The sequence below is a fragment of the Brassica oleracea genome, chromosome C9 (genome assembly GCF_000695525.1).
Source record: "Brassica oleracea var. oleracea cultivar TO1000 chromosome C9, BOL, whole genome shotgun sequence".
Taxonomy (NCBI): domain Eukaryota; kingdom Viridiplantae; phylum Streptophyta; class Magnoliopsida; order Brassicales; family Brassicaceae; genus Brassica; species Brassica oleracea.
Genome location: NC_027756.1, coordinates 24,122,108 through 24,143,856, shown reverse-complemented (window position 1 = coordinate 24,143,856; position 21,749 = coordinate 24,122,108). Strand labels below are relative to the sequence as shown.

General features: G+C 34.8%; 2 protein-coding genes and 1 pseudogene across 2 annotated transcripts; 2 read left to right on the top strand and 1 right to left on the bottom strand.

Annotated features, from left to right (window-relative positions):
* Window positions 1-5,990: 5,990 nt before the first annotated feature.
* Window positions 5,991-7,125, top strand: LOC106315593 (NHP2-like protein 1). The gene is made up of 2 exons (XM_013753363.1): window positions 5,991-6,315; window positions 6,742-7,125. Exons 1-2 carry the CDS (start codon window positions 6,088-6,090, stop codon window positions 6,898-6,900), a joined length of 387 nt encoding a protein of 128 aa, XP_013608817.1. The 5' UTR covers window positions 5,991-6,087; the 3' UTR covers window positions 6,901-7,125.
* A 447-nt stretch (window positions 7,126-7,572) lies between these two features.
* Window positions 7,573-14,289, bottom strand: LOC106314620. Its single transcript, XM_013752463.1, has 5 exons — window positions 14,193-14,289; window positions 9,388-12,170; window positions 7,930-9,330; window positions 7,744-7,816; window positions 7,573-7,661 (listed from the first exon to the last, which is right to left on the bottom strand). The coding sequence occupies exons 1-5, from the start codon at window positions 14,287-14,289 to the stop codon at window positions 7,573-7,575; spliced, it is 4,443 nt and encodes a 1,480-aa protein (XP_013607917.1).
* Window positions 14,290-16,845: 2,556 nt separating this feature from the next.
* Window positions 16,846-19,821, top strand: LOC106317401 (annotated as a pseudogene).
* The last annotated feature ends 1,928 nt before the right edge of the window (window positions 19,822-21,749 follow it).

Genomic DNA, 21,749 nt, shown 5'->3' with positions numbered 1-21,749 from the left:
CACCTTGAAACATGGGAAGAAGGAAACAAAGAATTCCTTAACATAACTTTGATCACCAAAGGCAATAAAAAGATCCTAGAGACCATGCCCGCAATGTCTACTGGTCTTTACTATGCACGGATCAGTATGGTCGAGGCAAATACCTCAGAACTATTCACTTTATGGCATAACCGGCTTGGCCATCCCGGAACAGGAATGATGCGAAAATTGATGATGAATTCACAAGGGCACACGTTTAAAGGAGTGATCCCACGAAATCTCACATGTGCAGCATGTGCACAAGGGAAACTCATAACTAGGCCATCACCAGCCAAGGTTAATAAATAAACCTTAAAATTTCTGGAAAGAATCCAAGGAGACATATGTGGACCAATACACCCACCTTGTGGGACGTTTAGATATTTCATGGTCCTCATTGATGCATCGACCAGATGGTCGCATGTATGTCTACTATCCACTTGGAATCTAGCCTTTGCACGGCTGCTTGCTCAGATGATAAGACTAAGAGCACACTTTCCAGATTTTCCTCGTAAGACTATACGTCTAGACAATGCTGGTGAGTTTACGTCCCAAGCGTTTAATGAATACTGTATGTCCATTGGGGTAAGAGTAGAACACTCCGTGGCACATGTCCATACACAGAATGGCTTGGCCAAATCCTTCATTAAACGTATCCAGCTGATAGCCCGACCATTGCTAATGAAGTCTCAACTTCCGGTATCAGCATGGGGACATGCGGTTTTACATGCAACGGAACTGATTCGCATCAGGCCATCTAGTGAGCATAGATATTCACCATCCCAATTACTTACGGGTCATGAGCCAGACGTGTCCCACATCAAAACTTTTGGATGTACCGTTTACGTTCCAATTGCTCCACCACAGAGAACTAAGATGGGACCGCAGAGGAGGATGGGAATATACGTAGGATATGAATCCCCAAGCATTATAAAGTATCTTGAGCCAACAACCGGTGATTTGTTTAAGGCCAGATACGAAGACTCACACTTTGATGAGTCCACATATCCGTCCTTAGGGGGAGATAACAGCCGGTTGATAACAAAAGATTTGGAATGGTTTAGACCATCAACATCTTGGAAAAATCCTCGGACTAAAGATTGTGATTTAGAAGTCCAAAAGATTATACATCTTCAAGAGCTAGCTAATAGACTGCCAGATACATTTGCTGACCCAAATAGAGTGACAATATCACACATCCCGGCTTGTAATGCACCTATAAGATTAGACGTCCAAGATGGACAATGTCAAGTGGCTACAGAGAACCCAAATAGAGTAACAATATCACACATCCCAGCTTGTAATGCACCTATAAGATTAGACGTCCAAGATGGACAATGTCAAGTGGCTACAGAGTCTAAGCAACGCTTAAAACGTGGTACACCAATTGGTTCCAAAGACAAACAGCCTCGGAAATCCAAGAAAGGTGCTGGATCCGAGAGCATTAAGAAAACCGTCCAGGACATAGATGGAACGGTCGAGCCGACCGTGACGGTTGAGCCGAATGAACCGTCCACACCCGATGATCCGGTCGTTCCTCCAAGTGAGGTCCGGGACGCTGGACTTCACGGGACACAAGAGCCGGACAACCAAGAGATCTCTATTGACCATGTAATGTCTGGAAAACAATGGAACAGAAAAGATATCAACGTTGATGATTTATTTGCATACAAGGTAGCACTTGAGATCATGGATAAAGATGAGGATCTAGAACCCACGTCCATACAAGAATGCATACTAAGATCAGATTGGATCAAATGGAAAGAAGCTATAAACGTGGAGTTAGAATCATTGAGAAAGACAGGCGTTTTTGGCCATATAATCTTGACACCAAGAGATGTCAAACCAGTGGGATATAAATGGGTCTTTGTAAGGAAGAGAAACGAGAAAGGAGAAGTAGTGAGATACAAAGCACGGCTTGTAGCACAAGGATTCTCACAAAGACCAGGAATAGACTATGAGGAAACTTATTCCCCTGTGGTGGATGCGACTACACTAAGATATCTGATCAGTCTGGCCGTGAAAGAAAACATTGATTTGCGCCTAATGGATGTAGTAACTGCATACCTATACGGACCACTGGATAATGAAATACATATGAGAGTTCCAGAGGGTATTGAGCTCAAAGATAAGAAAGGTTCTCTAGAACAACATTGCATTAAGCTGAATAAAGCCTTACCTAGTGAAAGAGGGTTATAAGAATGATCCAATAAGTCCACGTATATTCATAAAGAAATTCGACAGCAAGGGCTATGTTATAATGTCAGTTTATGTGGACGACCTGAATATAATAGGAACCCGTGGAGAGATTTCCCAAACCATCGAATGTCTAAAGAAAGAATTCGAGATGAAAGACTTAGGGAAAACTAAGTTCTGTTTGGGATTACAGTTTGAGTATAAAGCAAATGGCATCCTTGTGCATCAAGAAACTTATACAGAAAAGATACTCAAGCAATTCAATATGGACCAAGCTCATCCCTTACCGTGTCCTATGGTCGTGAGGTCCTTAGACATTGAGAAGGATCCATTCGGACCTAAGAAACCGGACGAGGAAGCACTCGGACCGGACATGCCTTACTTAAGTGCCATTGGAGCCTTAATGTATTTAGCTAGTCATACTAGACCGGACATAAGCTTTGCCGTGAGTTTACTATCCAGATTTGGATCATTGACCTTAAAGCACTGGAACGGAGTGAAACATCTGTTCAGGTATCTGCAAGGAACAAAGGATCTTGGTTTGTTCTACACCAACCGGCCAGGAGAGAACATGGTCGGATATGCAGATGCTGGGTACTTATCTGACCCACACCAGGCTAGATCTCAAACAGGATATGTGTTTACACATAGTGGATCCGCAATATGCTGGCGTTCAACGAAACAATCCTTAGTGGCCATATCATCTAATCACGCCGAGATCATAGCCATGTAAGAAGCAAGCCGTGAGCTTGTTTGGTTGAGGAACATGACCAGCCATGTCTTAAGAGAGAGTGGTCTGGCCGTGGGATAAGAGAAGGAGGGGCCAATGATCATCTACGAGGACAATGCAACGTGCATTGCTCAGCTCAAGGAAGGATACATCAAGGGAAACAGGACAAAGCACATCCTGCCCAAGTTCTTCTTCACCCACGTTTTTCAGAAGGCAAAGGAGGTTCAAGTAGTTCAAGTTCGATCCAGTGACAACTCAGCCGACCTCTTCACCAAGTCTCTGTCAACCTCAACGTTCAGAAAGCTGGTTCATCAGATAGGGATGCGCCGGCTGAAGGATCTCTTGTGATACCTTCATCAGGGGGAGTGTCATGCGTTGTACTCTTTTTCCTGTCTACGGTTTCCATTTTTCCCACCTTGGGTTTTTGGTTTTCCTAGAGAGGTTTTAACGAGGCAACATCGTGCATGATACGAGCCCATGTGGTTATAGCATCCAAAGGGGAGTGTTATGAACAATGTGGATTGCTAGTAACCATATCAAGGAAGAACGGACCGCGTCCAGGCCCAAGTCCAAGACCGCGACCAAATAGGAGAGAGAGGCGGCTAAAGATTAGGCCGACTATAGTATAGGATGATTTCCTTTTCTCTTCATGTTTATCTTTAAGTAGATTTCATATTTCCTTTAGGATAAGAATTTGTACTCTTTCCATTTCTTGTAATCCCTATATAAGGGAACACTTTGATTAAGAAATAAAACACACGATTTCCCCTTTGTTCACACCTAAGGCTACCCTCGAAATATCACGGACTGTACAAATATATTCCACTTCCACTATTTTTCTATTTCACGTTAACGTGTGTCAACTAGATGGAGTTCCCCTTTTTTCCCCTTGATATGCATATATATAGTTGATCAATATTAGGTAAAATATATAAACTTCCCGGTCAAACTACCACCATTGGACATTCTTTAATCCAAATGATAGTTCATCAAATAAACAACAACAGTATTATCCCATAACAAGTATATAATCACAAAAAGCCAACTAAATATAGCAAATAAACAATCACTTGCAGTTATAGATAATACTTGAACTCAAATAGTGAGATCACACGTCTGAAACAAAAAAAAAAATATACATGAATACTTATATTCTATAACAAATACAAAATATTAGGCTTAACAAATACCAAACATCCCGCGCGAAGCGCGGAAACGCCACTAGTTTTATATAAGTTCAAACGTCTTAGAAATCCAAACAGGCAATTCATAGCTTATATGGACAACATCATGCAAATATATATACTCGAGTACTATATTAAGACATATCTATCTTTTTATTAGAAGTATGTTTCAGTTGTTTTCCTTATATATATTAAGCAGATTTTTGTAGGTACAATTATCATGTATGGTTTCAAAGATAATAAATTCGCCCTGTCTTGTCGACTTTATATTTTTTTTCTTTCATGTATTGCAAAATCACTGATCGTTTTATTAATGAACAAAACTTCTCTTTAAATTCACGGCACTTCTTATCACCAATTAAATTGCCATATATATAAGTAATAAAAAATATTATTTTTTACAAAAAAATTTAAAATAATAGAAAAAAAATAATAACGTCAGTTTTAACGACATTAACGCTGTTAGCTAAACCCTAAATCCTAAACTCTAAACCTTAAATTTAAACCCTAAAACCTAAACCCTAAATCCAAACCTTAGATTCTAAATCTTAAACCGAAACCCTAAACTCTAAAACCAAACCCTATACCCTAAACCCAAACCTTGGATCCTAAACCCAAACCCAATACCCTAAAGTTTTGGGTTAATGTTGATGTTGTTCTTTTAAGGTTTAAGGGTTTAGAGTCTAGGGTTTGCGTTTAGGGTCTAGGGTTTAGGTTTACGGTTTACAGTTTGGGTTTAGAGTCTAGGATTTGGATTTAGGGTCTAGAGTTTGAGTTTAGGATTTGAGTTTAGGGGTTAGGGTTTAGATTTATTGTTTAGAATTTAGGATTTAGGATTTTGTTAGTGGTGTTAGCGTCGTTAAAATTGGTGTTATTATTTTTTCTACTATTTTAATTTTTTTTTAAATCAATATTTTTATTATTAATTTAGTTGACACTTTGATTGGTGATAAGAGGTGTGGTGAATTTAAAAGTTCAGCCTAAGAGTGAACCTAAGTTTTGTTCTCGACAAAATCATGATTGGGTAAAAAGTGGTTTTTGGAAAATCAAAAACTAACATAAAATCTAACAAACAATCAACCTCTTAATTGTTCCAATAAAATTCTCAAATTATATTGACGTATTTAAACTCACAAAAATATACATTTTTAGTATTATTTGTAAGGAAATGTATTTTACGTTTGTGAAATATGGCATATTTAATGTTATAAAATGATCACATGTATCCTATAGATTCAATATATAGTTTAATAAAGAGAAATACTTTAGGATATCAATATCAATTTTTTTTATCACAAATACAACACATAAGTATCAAAATAACTAAAATAAGTTTCACTAAATAGGTGAATTACACATATACTTTTAAGATTAACTAATATAAACTTAGAAATTTAGGATCTGGATTTGATGGATATGGTTTAAAAAATAATAATAACTAAGATTTAAAATAATAATTTTTAAAATAGTTTCAAAAAGAATTTCTGGATTTCAAAATAAAATTTCGAACGAAAATTCGAGAAAATTTATTTTGATCATTTTTCTTTTTAACAACATTTATCTCTTTAACAACATTTATTTTGATCATTTTTCTTCTTTTGGAACCAAATACGATCTAAAATTAGAAAATTTTGAATATACCCGAGTATCTATCTTAGTTTTTGTTTGGATATGATTTGGTTTTATCCCAAATTATGATAATTTTTTGGTTAGTTCAGTAAGGTTCTGGTTGAATCCAGTTTATTTCTTTTGTTTTCCAATTCTACGCAGCCTAATTAACTCAATTGGGCTGGGCTTAAATCGTTTGAAATATTTTTTTTTCCTCTCTATTTCCTAAACCCATCCAGGGGCACCACTAGGGTTCCCTTTGTAAAACCCCAAATCATCGTCTCTTCCTAACAAAAACCAAAACCCTAGCTGCTTCCTCTCATCTCTTCTCTTAGAACTCAGCGGCAAAAGATGACGGTTGAAGCAGTTAACCCTAAGGCCTACCCGTTAGCTGATTCTCAGCTAGCGATAACAATCCTCGATCTTGTCCAGCAAGCTACGAACTACAAACAGCTCAAGAAAGGAGCTAATGAAGCTACCAAGACATTGAACCGTGGTATCTCTGAGTTCGTTGTTATGGCTGCTGATGCCGAGCCTCTCGAGATCCTTCTTCATCTTCCTCTTCTCGCTGAAGACAAGGTATTGGCTTCTTCTTATCCTTTCTTTTACCTTACAAATCTTGATGGACGTGTATGCATTTGATTGGTTGGCTTCTTAGACATGAATTTTAATGTAGTAAAGACTTTGACTGATTGATTAGCATTGAGAAGCTCATTTGTTGCTCCAATAACAGACCTTAAGTGATGTGTTTAGTCAGTGCTGTTGAATCTTGTATATATTGTTTTATTACATAACACTAGTTTGTATGCATTGATTCATGAATATTGGACTGACATGAGACCAAAGACTGTGATTCACATTTGAAGCATATTGTTCTTGTTGTTTTTGTCTAGTTGAAACAGGTTGCATATGCTTATCTTTTAAGTTTTTTTCAATAATCTTTTGTACCAACATTCTGATCTGTATCTTAACAGTTGTTCTGTCTCTACCTTTGAATGGTTGCAGAATGTGCCGTATGTGTTTGTGCCATCGAAACAAGCACTTGGAAGAGCATGTGGTGTGACAAGACCCGTGATTGCTTGTTCGGTTACATCAAACGAGGCTAGCCAGTTGAAATCTCAGATTCAGCAGCTTAAGGATGCTATTGAGAAGCTCCTCATCTAAGGATTTGTTGGTGGAGTTATGAATGATGGGTCTTTTTCTCCATTTTATGGAATAAGGCTTTGACTGAAGTGTGTTTGTGCGAGTTTTAGCTTATGATGAAACGAAACCGTATCTGTTTTTGAAGTTTGTAATGCTTTTATTTCATGTTTGTGTTGGTGCGAATGTAGTTTTGAACAACAATGATTTATGAATCGAGTGTCTTAGATTTGGTTCATCAGTTTGGTATTTTGGTCTTTTCTTGGAGCACCATGGGAGATTTTATATATATGCTTCCACAAATGTTTTTCAACCAAAGGTGTGGAAAGTTCAAAACAGTGTCAGAATAAAAGTGAGCATCATTAATTGGTTAAATATTTTGAAGACCATTTTACAAGCTCAATATTAATACTTTTATTAAGACTAGTCGTTGTTATGCTTTTAAATATTTTGATTTTAGATGATAATCTACGATAATTTGGAGTTAGATTATATATATTAAAATTCCAACGGGTAAATGACGATGATTGGGCTATTTTTTGTATGACGATGATTGAGCTATTTTTTGTTTTGATTTGTCAAACTTTTTTGGTTGTCCAGAGTACGGTAGATCAGTTTTAAAATTAAATTATATTATAAACCACGTTTAGACGCAGAGGAAAATCATTATCATTATTGAGAACAGATGTAAAAATCTTAAAACAAGCGGAAATCATAAATAAGTTGGTTGAACTTTTCGACGAAGAGGACGTGTAGATGTCTTGGGATTTTTTGAGTTGGAGAACCTGAAATTATTTCGAATAAATCAGTGAACATAACTTAGTAATATGAATCAATTTATTCAATTAATAGAATAGGTAGACATACTTGGAAATAATGAGATATCCATCATCAGGGAAGGAGCGTTAACTTTGATTCCTTTCGGTTGATAGCTAGAATACTGCATAATAAGTAAATGTGAATTATTAAATAGATAATCATAAAAATATTCAATTAGATTCTGAATTTAAAATTTTACTTACTCCCATGGGAATGAAGGCGGTTGAAGATTACTTTGTAGACTATGTTCTTCACCTTTCGTGGGTGTGAATCTCCGCTTTTGATGATTTTTAATCCTGCTTTGCTCGTCACACGTGAGAGAGCCACGTACAGTTGACCATGTGCGAAGACATGTCTAGGTAGATATAGGATAACCTCTTTTAAACTTTGCCCTTGGCTTTTGTTGATTGTCATTGCATAACACAATCTGATAGGGAATTGTCGTCGACGCAAAGTGAACGGCAGCTTTGTTTCATCATGCAAGAGAACAATTCTTGGGATTAAAACTTCGTCTCCAATGTGTGACCCAGTGATTATGTCTGCCTTAAGCATTCTTTCGCCTATGTGGGTTAAGATTAAACGGGTACCGTTGCATAAACCTTTTTTTTTGTTTACGTTTCGCAGATACATAATTGGGGCCCCAACTTTGAGAGTGAGTTTATGAGAAGGAAATCCTGGAAATTCCATGGAATTGAGATACTCAATCGCGTATAATGTATCATTTTGGTCAGACTGAGTATCCGAAACCTCGAAGCTATCGTAGCTGTAGTAGTCTCTTGACTCCCCGTCGGTTTTGGAGATTGTATATGCATTGATTTCATCGACGGTATCATTTCGGGGTGTGAGTATAGCTTTATCAGTGTAGGAACCTTCGGAGGGCTTTATTTTGTTGACATCACCATATGCAGCATCGACAACTTGTTTTAATGATTCATCCTTAGTCTCTTGGACCAATGAGTTGTCGACGATTATCATTTGTTCATGGTAGCCATTATCCTCATCTTCTTGTACTGATTCTTGACGACCTTCCCCGACTTTGAGAAGCCACTCAGAGAACTCTTTCTCGTCCTGTTTGAATCGCATATTTGTTTTTAAAGAGAACTTGTGGCAGCTATTCCATAGATATGAATGACTTATCGAAGCTAAGACATTATCTGCTCTACTACCTTGTGAAATTACTGGTAAGATCTGTCTAAAATCACCACCTAACAAAACTATCTTGCCGCCAAAATTTTGATCTTTTGCTGGTGGATTTTTCATAGACATTATGTCCTTCAAAGTTTTGTCAAGTGCTTCGAAAGCATGCTTGTGTGTCATAGGTGCCTCATCCCAAATTATGAGGTCCGTTTTCTCAATAAGTTCAGCCAGCATTGTACCTGGTTTGATGTTGCAGAGCTTCTCTTCGGAGAGCTTCAACGGAATATTAAATCGAGAATGAGCGGTTCTCCCGTTAGGTAGTAGTAATGCGGCTATTCCTGAAGAAGCAATCGGCAGAACGATTTGTTTCCTTGAGCGAAGTCTGGATATAATGGTTTTGTATAGGAATGTTTTTCCTGTGCTCCATGCGCCATATACAAAGAATAGTTTGCCATCCTTTCTATCAACAGAGTCTAAGACTGATTCGTAGATCGCACGCTGTTCAACATTAAGTAGGTTATACTGGGTGTCATGTCTTAGTGTTTACTCGGCAACATCGTAATCCATTTCTTGGTTCCACAAACTGTTCCCCAATTCTTTTAGCAAAACAGGTTTGATCTTTGGCATCTCTTTAATAACACTTAATGAGCGGTCATGCATGTGCATCAACTTTTTCACTTCGATTAACGTGTATTGCTCAAGGGTTTCTTCATCCAGTTCAAGATTTGTGTGACCTAAGAGCCTTTGTCTCTTGTGAAGTATATTCTCGCTCATTGATTTCCATGAGTGTTCCCATAGCTTTTTAAGGCTGGCAACGAAGCAATTGTTTAGGAATGTGACAAACATATCGCGGATTTGGAATGGAGAAGCCGTTCTAGCACCCTCTGACATACTCTCGTGCCATTCAACATCATTGTCCAAATATCCTCGTGCGTGGCAAACCGATTTGAAGTCAGGGTATTTCACATCGTTAAACGTTTTCAGCTCGTCATAACTTCTAGGACCCTTAATCTTATTTATGAGGATCCTCAGATAGTATCGCTCACTTGCGGATGGATGGACAGCCACGATTCTTCCAATGGTTTTTCCTTTTTTACGTTCCGTCCAGACTTTGGTACTGTTGTTCCATAAGAAATATTCAGGTATTTGCACATAAGTTAACGTACGTGCAAACGCTGACCTTCTGCATAAGACCATCCATTCAGTGAACACCGTCTTCTCAATACCTGGCTTGTGGATTACACGGCCGAGGTTATCAATTGATTTAATTGTGATATTATGCTCACCTTCTAAGTGAATAATAAGCTTCTCAACTGATGGCTTTCTTTTATGTATGTGGAATGCGAAATTACGCCACATAGACTCACAAGCTGATAAATACCGAGCATCAATGTAGTCTTGGATCTTATTCCGTTGCTTTATTACTCTTTCCTTTGGTTCCCCAGAAGGTACTGTGTCAGAGGTAGTTGCCGCATTCCCTTTTTCAATAACTACAGATGCTCTGTCAACACCCTTTGTTATGTACTTGAATAAGTACTTCACTGCACTTGTACGATTACACCATTCAACATTAATATGAGCTTCGTACTTCTTCAGGAGCTTAACGTTATGAGGTACGACAAATGTGTTGTTCAGGATTGCACCATCCTTCACCACAAACTTATTTTCATTCCGACGTCGACGATATAATAGATACCCTGATATGTCAATCGAAGTATTGTCATTATACGGTCGAGGATACTTTTTTGTGCACACATTATTCTCCATACATGGTGACTTCCGATTAATGACCCCACATGGACCATGGATCATGTGTTTTGTCACTAAATTGTAAGCTTCCGGGTCTTCTTCTTTGTTTGGGAGCTCGGCTGAAATAATTTCATCTACTTCCTCTGCACTTAGTGTTCTTGAAGAGTTTCCAAACCACAATAATATATGTGCATGAGGGAGCCCTCTTTTTTGAAACTCTATCCTGTGGAGGGCTGCCGTGTATGGCTTGAAAAAAGTCCCTTCTTTAAAATCCTTGAGTAGCTGATCTAACTTCATTTTGAAGACTCGACATTCAATGTCTGGTCTATCATTGGGAGAGTTTCCACCATATCTCTCAAGATGCTCTTTGATCTCTCTCCAGTTAGGATTGGCCGTCATTGTGATAAACAAATCTGGATTCTCATATTCTCTGCAAATAGCTATCGCATCATGGTATTTTTCAACTAAGTATCGGGGCCCACCGGTGAAACTTGGCCGCAGTATGAATCTTTGACCAATAATTTTAGCATCAGTGTTACCCTTGCTAACAGCATCGAGTACATTACTGTAGAGTCCGGCTCTCAAAATATCTTGATTATTCCTCGCCCACCTTAGCCGATCTTCTTCGATTGCTGTAAAAACGTCCACAACATATTGATGGAGGAGACGACCACCTTTAACCAACGTCATCCCTTGGTTGAGACGCGTTTGTATCTGAGCAGCGTAGTATTGGCGTATGGTTAGGAATTGCCTTGTTTTCGAGGTGCCTGTCTCAAGATGTAATGGGATCTCGGGGTGAAATCCATACTTACCATATGGAAACAGAAGAGGATATTGGAGGCTCATGTATAGTGGGTGATCATCACATATCTGCTGCAAAGTGTCAGATTGGAATTGGACCACTATATCTCGTACTCCAATTGTTGATGACATATCCCCTACGATAAGGCCGGCGACCTCACCTGTACTCGGAAGATCGTATTCTTTTCCTTTCCCTTTATCTGAGAGCAACTTAATATTAAACTCTGTCCCATTGCTTTCGTAGTAGTCACGTGCCCGTCGGAAAATCTTAGCCAAACAATTATTCTCATCAATCATCTCGATAAGGCGCTCTAAGGTTGTCTCATCAAGATTACCTTCTGTTGAGGTTTGCCCCATCGCATTTAAACGGTTTCTGATTTTGTTGCCCGTATCAAATATGTAAAGCTGGAGATGTTCTGGGGGTTGGCCTTGTCGCGGTATAAGCGAGCCTATTCTATGGTGGGTTTGACCTTGGATCTGTATAGTGTAAGGACCGGGCGCATGCACCACACTATAATCCATTTTCATTCCAATGGAGGTGAAAGCCAGTATAGAATTATAGACACGGATGGTATCTCGAAACCACCTAGTCCGAAGAAGTTCTTCTAACAGGGCTGGAGGTTGCTTGATCGGAGGAAGCTTTATTTGGCCATGATTACAGCAAATTGTGAATGTTGGTTCACCGGTTTTGGAGTCTGTACCAGTGCTTTCCGAAATCCACATTAATGCACCACATTTTGTGCATGTTACGATTGGGTTATCTTCGGCTTTAGATGTGGAGCATTTATCTGTAATAAAATTTGATTCAAGTTGTTAACACATAGTGTGTTTAATATTTTATATTTAACGGCGTTTAATATTTTTTAAGTACTATAAAATAACTTTTAAATATAAAAAATGTTTAGACTTTGAAATTTTAATAATTTATAGATATATTAGTTTTACAAAAGTTTCCTTATTTAGTTTTATTATTTTAAGATCTATTTATTGTAAGATAAGGGAAAAAAATGACTTAGGGTATATACATTAATTGTTTTTTAAATTTTGTTTACATTTGCCTTAATTTATTATGTTATTTGGTGTGTATAATATATGTTTTATAGAATTTAAATTTGGTATGAGATATAAGATTACAATATCTCAAAAAAATATACTTAAGTGATAAGAATATATAAAGCAATTTTGTTGTGAACATAAGACAACCACTATAATGATTGGTTTAAATTTATATAAATATCTATACATAGGAATTTTTAATTTATAATTTTAGTTGGACTATATATTTTCATAGATTTTTCTAACAATTTATTATCTTAATTTTTTTATCAATTTGTGTAAAATTTTGAACCGGCACAAGTTGAGACCGATTTTTTTTATTAATTTACAGAGATTATTATTTTACGGAGTGTTAATTTGTAGAGGTTACACTGTATTGGATTTTGCAAATATTGTTTTTTCATTCATTAGAGGGTTTTTATATTATGTACCTTTTTTTTTGTTCGAGTGTGTCGCAAGTAATGTTGCCGTGATGGAGCATCTGAATATAAGGATAAACAAAGAATATTATAATTCGAAATGTATTTATACAACTGGATTTTTTATATATGATTCTTACCCTGTGACTGTGCCGAAGCTCGTTTTGATAGCAGGATGACCTTTCTCATATTACGTACATTTTTTTGTTTGACTGATCAGATTCAAAGTTATTAGTTTAAGAGGATACTAGATTTTGACCCGCGCTTTAAAAGCGCGGGAGTATTTTCGGCTTAATCCAAAAAAAAATTTGGTTATGGTTCAATTTTTGTTTTTTTAAAGGTAAGATATAGAAACCGTTCGGTATTTGGTTTCAGTTTGACTATTTTGGACCTGGGCAAAAAAAATCAAATTTGAAGAACCAAACAAAATCCAATCCGAAAAGTAGTACCAAACCGAAATAGATTAAATATCCGAATGAGTTCAAAAATTTTGTATTCAGAGAACCGAAACCGAATATGATCTGAACCAAAGTATTTCAGATACCTGAATGTATCCGAAATAGATTTATATACTTAAATATATTAATTATTTTAAATTTAATATATAAAAAGTATCCAAAATATGTATTATATTTGAAATTTTCCAAAAGTAAATGTTTAAATTAGCTAAACAATACTCAAAACACCAAAAATACTTGAAATATCATTGTTTTTTATCCATATACTCATACCAAACCAATCTATATGTAAAGTTTAGGTATTTTGACATACATTATTCAAACTTATATAATATATTATTTTAATTTTATATTTTTAAATTTTAATATATATATATATATATATATATGAATTTAAAAAAATTTAAAATAATTTAAACGGGTTGTGGATCCAACCCGCCAGAAATTTCAAATATAATTCCTTTAAATATATATGGTCGTCTTCTTGTTGGTTTATTATTTTCTATAACATTAAAATCGGCCTGTATTATTATTATTCATATTGACATCAATCAATCTATAATGAAGTTGTTAAGACCATGGATTTTAATATCCATCAAATTTTGGAAAGTATTTTTAAATAAAATTATGAGCATGTTAAGATTTGCTAGAAATCGGTATTAATTAAGGAATATACTGATAATATTCTTTAAACGAAAACTATATAATCCTAATATTCTTATATTGTTTAAAACAATGTAAATAACCATTAGAAAACCATTAATTGATAGATTTATTATAAACTCTAAAGAGCTTCTAGGTTATTGATCGAGAGAGATGTAGTTATTGTAAATATCGCAAAGTGATTTCTTGAGTACTTGTCATAGCTTTTGTATACCAGAAACCCCAAAAGCAGAGGAAGCCGCCAACAATGAAATGAGAAGAACGACCATGGCGGAGATAGTCGAAGTAGCTACACCATCCGAGGCAGTCATTTTCAAGTGTTGGTTAAAGGATGCGCCAGTTGAGGAAATTAGTGATTGATATGAGATGTGCGACTCATGGCTCTACCATCAACTATATATATGTGGTGTCATCAAGAAAGGTGGAGTTATTGAGGGTATGAATAAAGAGGGGGAGATGGAGAGATAGGAGGATATTAAAAGTTCTATGGATATTAATTGGAGAACTAGATTTTTGACCCGCGCTTAAAAAGCGCGGGTTCTATTTTTGTTGTTTTATCAACAAATAGATCGATAAATCTTTTATTTTGATTATATAAAATGTCACATGATCAATTTTCAATTATGCGGGTCAGTTATTTGTTACTTAGTTATATAAAAATGGTAGATATATGAATAGTTGAATATTTCTATAAATTAAATATAAGTCATATGATTTGATTATATAGAATAAGAAACTTTATAGTTTGTACAGTATGAAGAAATTGTGTTTTTTAAAATGTCTCACACAACCGTTTTATGTTTGTAAATAAGTTAAAGAATGGTTGTATTTTTAGACATATAAAGCTGTCCAATTTTTTTTTAGTTTTATGATAAAGTCTTAAAATCATTTAGTTAGAAAATTTCAATATCTAATATTACTTTTTAAATTATTGGAGATTTTAATTTATTTGTTATTATCAAAAATGTTTATAGGCTATGAAATGGATTATAAATAAACATAACCCATTTGATTAATTAACAGATTTGGCTATCAAAAGTTTATAGGCTACGCTTCTCAGATTACCAAAACAGTTTGATATCGCAAATATTGTGGAGTTAGAAGAATATTCTGATTATAAATTTGGAATAATATCCTGGGTGTACCTTCGTTTTAGATTATAAACGGGTATTAATAATGGGGTATATTCGCTTGCTTAAATCAAAGGTACGTGTAAATCAAGGTAACATCATAATCCTTAAGCATGAATTTAGGTTTTATCTAAGTATATTGTTGTAGTTATATAAGCCCAAAGAAGTTAATTATTTAAGCCCGATTGTAGATTTCATTTAAGTATATAATTCTCTTGTTTTAAAAGTGGCGGTGAAACTAATACGTCCAAATCAAAGTCCATTTAAATTTAATGATAAGCCCAAATTTCGAATGACAATAATGCCATTAATGATAATTTTAATTTGTTCATAAAAGTAAGGTCAAAAGTAAGGTCAAAATTAGAAAACTTAAGTATTTCATTAAGGGTAAAAAATGGGAATGATCCCCTTTTAATGGTATTGATTTAAAGAGAGTAATGTAAATTTAATGGAGGAAAGGCGCAAGATCAAGCTCTGGTCGCAAAATTTAAAAGTTGTAAGTTTAACAATGGTTCAAAATAATAATGGTGTGTGGAAACCCTAGAGCATAAACGAAGAAGAAAAGGATATGCTTAAACGGTTTGTTTGGATCAGAATAATAGAAACTTTAAATAGGCTTCGATTTTTTTTTAATAAACACGGTTCACTAATGTGCTAGCGAATAGAGGAATCGGTTAAAAATATCAGATAACGCAGCACTTACGTCATTCATAGCCATTGGGCCAAAATCATATACCGAAATTAAATCAAACCAAACGAAATAAACAAACCAAACTCAGAGATGAAAGTAGGACCTACAGCTTAAAAAAATGCTTAGGTGGACAATTCCAGGAGAGAGCAAAATTCTCATATTATACTATGTACAATGGTGTCAAGATTCAACATCTTCCACTTCATCTTTTAACACTCTATGTCATCTTCTCTTTCTTTCACACCATCATTTAACACACATTAAACTTTTATCCACTATAATGATTTTGTTGAATAAAATTCAACATTCTATTTTATTAATTAATAATTATTTTTTTCTATATCCAAATTAAATAAATCCAGTCTCTATTTATATATAGTGTAAAATGATAAATTATAGTATAAGAAATAAAAATAAATTATTTAATTTATAATAAGATTAATTGATTTTAAATAATTAAGAAAATATCAAAATATCAAAATATCAAAAATCTATAGAAACTGACATGTGTCGTCAGTGGCCCAAACTTTCTACTTATTTAACATGTTGAATCTTTTCAACACCAATTAATCTACATCATCAAATTTCATTTTTATACACCCTCATTATAAGAATTCAACTGTTGAATCTTTTATTCAACACCCCCATTATACAGTTTTATAATATAGATTACCTGGTTAACTAAAATTTGTTTTATGGGCCCCTTATTTCGTGGGGGTGGTGCACCCATTGTCTCTTCCTCTAAGCCGGCCATGAATGTCACATGTCCTATATTGCATTATTATTATATATATTTAGAAACATAATTTATTGATATTAAAGAACTTTTGATATTTCTAAAGATACAACTCTGACCCGATACTTTTTGACAACAAGTAAAAGTTATTAGTCAAACTCATATCCATAAATATATTTACCAAGTATTTGAATATTTTCACATTTATAGACTTTTTACATATAATATTTACAAGTTAAGAAAAACACACTAGTTCAAACCAAAATAAATAAAGATCAAAGTTCTCACCAAGTGTTTGGAAAAATTGTTGATGGCTGGTGATCAAATCATGCATGCACAACATGAAGTTTTAGGTTTAAGTTAGAAATTCTTGGATACGAGTTTCGTTTTCGATTGATGAAAAACATTTATCCCTAATATTTTTTTCTTTGTTTCTAGCTATTGATGAAACCAATAACTATTTGAACGGTAAATTATGGAAGTTATGTGCTGGACCTCTGTTTGATACTCCAGAAATTGGAGAGAAAGTATATTACTTTCCACAAGGGCATATAAAGCAGGCAATATTTTTTTATCTTCTTTGAAACTTTTATATCATTTCACTTATGTTTTAATTTGTAAGACTTACTCAACAATTTGATTGTATTACCAGCTAGTTGCCTCTATGAACGACGAACTTTGTCAACTAAAAGCAATTTTTGATATTCCTTCAAAAATTTGTTGTAATGTATTTAGTATCAACCTTAAGGTATGCCTCTTTGAGTATATATGTTTCTTATTTATAAAATACGGATGATGTAAAATGACTTAGACTGTAACTGATATTTTTTAAGGTATATTTTATGGATGTTCCTAGGTAGAGACCAATACTAATGAAACCTATGCAGAAGTTTCTTTGTTGCATGATATATCTGTAAGTAGAAAAATAAAATTTTATTAATTTTAACATTAGCTCTTCTTACAATTTTTTTTAAGTAATTTAATTAATTTTATGTTCTCAGGATGTTGAAATCCCTACTCCTAAAAACGAAAACAACATACAAAACATTAACTATTTCACCAAGGTGTTAAGTGCTTCTGATACCCACACAAATGGTGGTTTTGTTTTGTAAAAAAGACATGCCATTGAATGTCTTCCCCTGTTGGTAATTACCCTGGGCTTACATTAACTCATATTGTAAATCCTTATATAACATTTTATATTTAATGTTTTTAGGATATGTCTCAGCTACCCCAAGTCAAGAGATAATTGCTAAAGATATTCATGGTCATGAATGGAGTTTTAAACACACTTTAAGAGGTGACCATTCTATATTTCAATTCAAAATTTGTGTTTTTATTACTGATCTATATTTTGTTTACAAACAATCAACTAGGTACACCAAAAATACATCTTTTCACATCTGATTGGAATGAGTTTGCAAAAGGAAAAAAATTGGTTGCTGGAGACTCTTTTGTATTCCTTCGGGAAAAATATTTGTTTTGTCATTTTAGATCTCTTTCGGTCCTTAAATTTATATTTTAACTATTTGCTATTCTAGAGGAGAGAATGGGGTATCGCGAGTTGGTATCAGTAAAGCAGCTCATCAGCAACACAACATACCAACATCTTTAATTTCAAAACAGAGTATGCACCACAGTGTGGTTGCTACTGCACTGAATGATATTAGAAACAAATGTATGTTCGTTGTGTTCTATAAGACAAGGTAGTTTTTTTTTAACTCTAATTAAACATTATGTAAATAGTTTATTGAAAATATAATTTTATTTATCTGATGTGATGATATCAGGTCGAGCCAATTCTTTGTCAACTTCGATAAATTTGTAGATAGAGTGAAAAATAAGTTTAGTATAGGCTCCAAATTTTCGATGAAGTTCGAAGGAAAAGATCTAAATGAAATAAGGTAAATCTTAAACATTTATTTTACTTTATTTTTTCAAAATATGATTACTTACACAAATGATTTTACTACACAAGATACAATGGAACAGTAGTGGGAGTGAGAGATTTCTCCACTCATTGGAAGGATTCAGAATGGCGAAGTCTAGAAGTAAGTATAGTATTAGTTCCACTTACGTATATTATTTTAGAATATATTTTAAAAAGAGTAATATATAATATCCAATAACTTTATTTTATTGGTGCAATGGGATGAAGCTGCAACAATTCCAAGACCTGATAAGGTATCTCCATGGGAGATTGAGCTGTTAACACATTCATCAAACATTTCCAAGTCAGATGATCTAAAACATAAAAGTCAAATCGAAGTACATGAGTTTGGTATGTAAACATTTCTCAATGAGTTAAAACTTCTTTGTGAATTAGTTATAATTCTATTGATGTGTATAGGTTCAAAAATGTGGGCTCCTACCTTGTCCCAAGGCCAAGAATTTAGACAGTCAAGCATACAATCTTCCATGAGATTATCATTCCCTACCATCTACAATGAGCAAATGGTTCAAGCAATGAAAGAAACGCCAACCACAACCGCAACTACTTGCTGCAGACTGTTTGGAGTTGATCTAATGGTTCTCGCTATAACAAAGGATCCAGTGGAACCTATTGACTCATACAAATTTTTTAAGATTTCTAAAATCTTTGAAGACGAAAGGGTTGACCATGTCCAAGCTAAAAGTCGTACTAAGGTATGACAGATCACCATCTTCTTATTTTTTTACTTATTAGTCAAGTTTAAAACTATTTATTATGTACAACTAAAACATTAGAAAACGTATATTTTAGTAAAATGTTATGTTGTGTATAAGGTAAATTTAATATATATATATATGCTTTCATCCACGTTTTATTCTAATATTAGATTTTGATTAAAATTGCATAATTTTCAATAGACTGAGATTACTATAAATTTCATATGCTCTTGATATGGTTATTGCCCAGGTTCAAATGGAAGGTGTCATAGAAAGGACTGTAGATTTAACTATATTTGATGGATACAATCAGTTGATCGATGAACTAGAAAGACTCTTTGATATCAAAGGCGAGTTGCATATGCACAATCAATGGAAAATGTTTTTCATATATGATGATGGAGATATGATGATTCTTGGAGACGATCCCTGGCCGTAAGTTTTCTTTATTTTCTATTTTTTCTTATTAGTTGCAAAATTTATTGAGTAGTTTTATTTCTGTGTAGCAAATTTTGCAATATGGCTAAGTAAATATTCATATGTTCGAAGAGGATGTGGGATAGCAAATAACAGATTCTCCAAAGGTGATCCAACATTAACAACAACAATCTTACCACCAGATGTCAACAACAATTAGAGAGAGTTTTGATTTTAAAAAATAAATGTTGCTTGTTTTTATTATATATTAAATAAAAGAGTTTGAAATTTGTGTAACTTAAAAATATATTATGGAGTGTTTTGGTATTTGATGATGGGTGTCTTGTCTAGCGGTTGAAGTTTTAAATGAAACAAATGTCTTTTTTTCTTCTTTTTAATATTTTGTTGACTTGTTTAGTATTGTGCGTGTATGTCTTTTTGGTATTACATATATTATGGAATGTTTTGGCATTTGATACTGGCGTGTAATCACTCTTCTCAAGAACTCTCTGCTAGAGGTAACATGACCAATCAACTCCGTGGATATGACTTATATAACGAAAATCGGAAATGCTACTCCCAAAACTACTTTCACATCTTCAGAAACTTGGAGTCATCTTCAGGTTCAGCTTCCTGTTGTTCAATGGCATCAGTCAGTGTTGTTCAAAGGCTCAATCCCAAACATGGGCTAAGGGGTTGGGGTCTCATTGTTCCCTCGGATTGTCTTCTTTGCGCAAGCCACCAAGAGAAAAGACAACACATCTTTTTGGTTGCTCATAGTCCTTTGAGATTTGATATTTTTTCTCGTCCAAACTCCATTAGTGCTGTTATCCAAGCCGGTAAGGTGCATTGACATTTCCAGATTGTGCTTCAGGGAGCGAGGAACAGATTGAACAGAAGTGTAGTCTTTGTAATGAACACCACCGAGCTTATAAATTGTTCCCTTGTGTGTATGCACGCTCTAAAGAAGAAGAAAAAAAAGAAATGAGTTAGTAGTTAGGTGATTAAACTAAACACATATCACAGGCAATGGAAATCTACTCAGAATAGCACATAGTTCACTATATCAACAACTTAGCATTATACCAAACAATTAAGCAAGTTAATCTAGTTGAGGCAGAGTTAACTCTAGGATTATAAATTTTCACAATCAAATAATAGTGAAGAAAACAAAGCTTTTCCAGGGTTCAGTCTGCAGAGTCAATGGCAAGTAATCAAAAATATGCAAAAACAAAATAAGATAATACGAAAAACTGAACCAGATTGTGGTTGGCTCATAACCAAGAGATTATGATTTGTAATCTTTCCATTTATCTATGACGGAGTTGATTGGTCATGAATAAAGATAGACTTTTCCATTACTTTTATAACGCGTTATCAGCACGAAACTCTAAATCCCTTATCTAAGACCCAAATCGAAAAATCCTAAAACCCTAACCCTAGCCGGTGATCCGACGAACCCTAAACCCCGATTGCGTCTCTTGTTCCCGCATTGTTCCAGCTCGCGTCCCCGATCAGCTTCAGCCCAAGGCGTTCTTGATCCTAGCTCAAACGTTCGCGACCCGAGAGCAGCTCAAGCACGCGACCTCTTCCTCGTTCACGACAGCATCAGACAGCTCGCGTCCGACGATCAAGGCGTTCCCGATCAAGCAACAAGGACGTCCGCGACCCGATAGAAGCGACTCGATCCATTCCAGCTCGCGTCCCGTTCGTGCCCAGCTCGCAGCTCAACTCCTTTGGTGGTCCGATTCAACAATCACCTAAGATTAAAAGGTAATTCAAAACCTAAGAACCTATAATCGAATATGGATTGATTGATAAAGAATGAAACCGTAAAACCCTAATCTTTATGAATCAAAACCATAGGGTAATAGATCAAAAATCATAATTGAGTAAATCGAAGCTCTAAAAGTTCGATACCCCAAACCCTAAATCATGTTCCTACATGATTAAAACCCCAAATCGGTTTTTACAAGTTAAAATCCGATAAACCCTAACCCTATATCTATAAACCCTAAATAATATAAGTATCAGAATTAATTATACTATAATTATCAAATCACATATTAAAACCCTAATCTAATATTTTGAAATCAAAACTGTTTTCGGTTTTGATCATTGAGGTTTTAAATCTGATTGAATCTGATG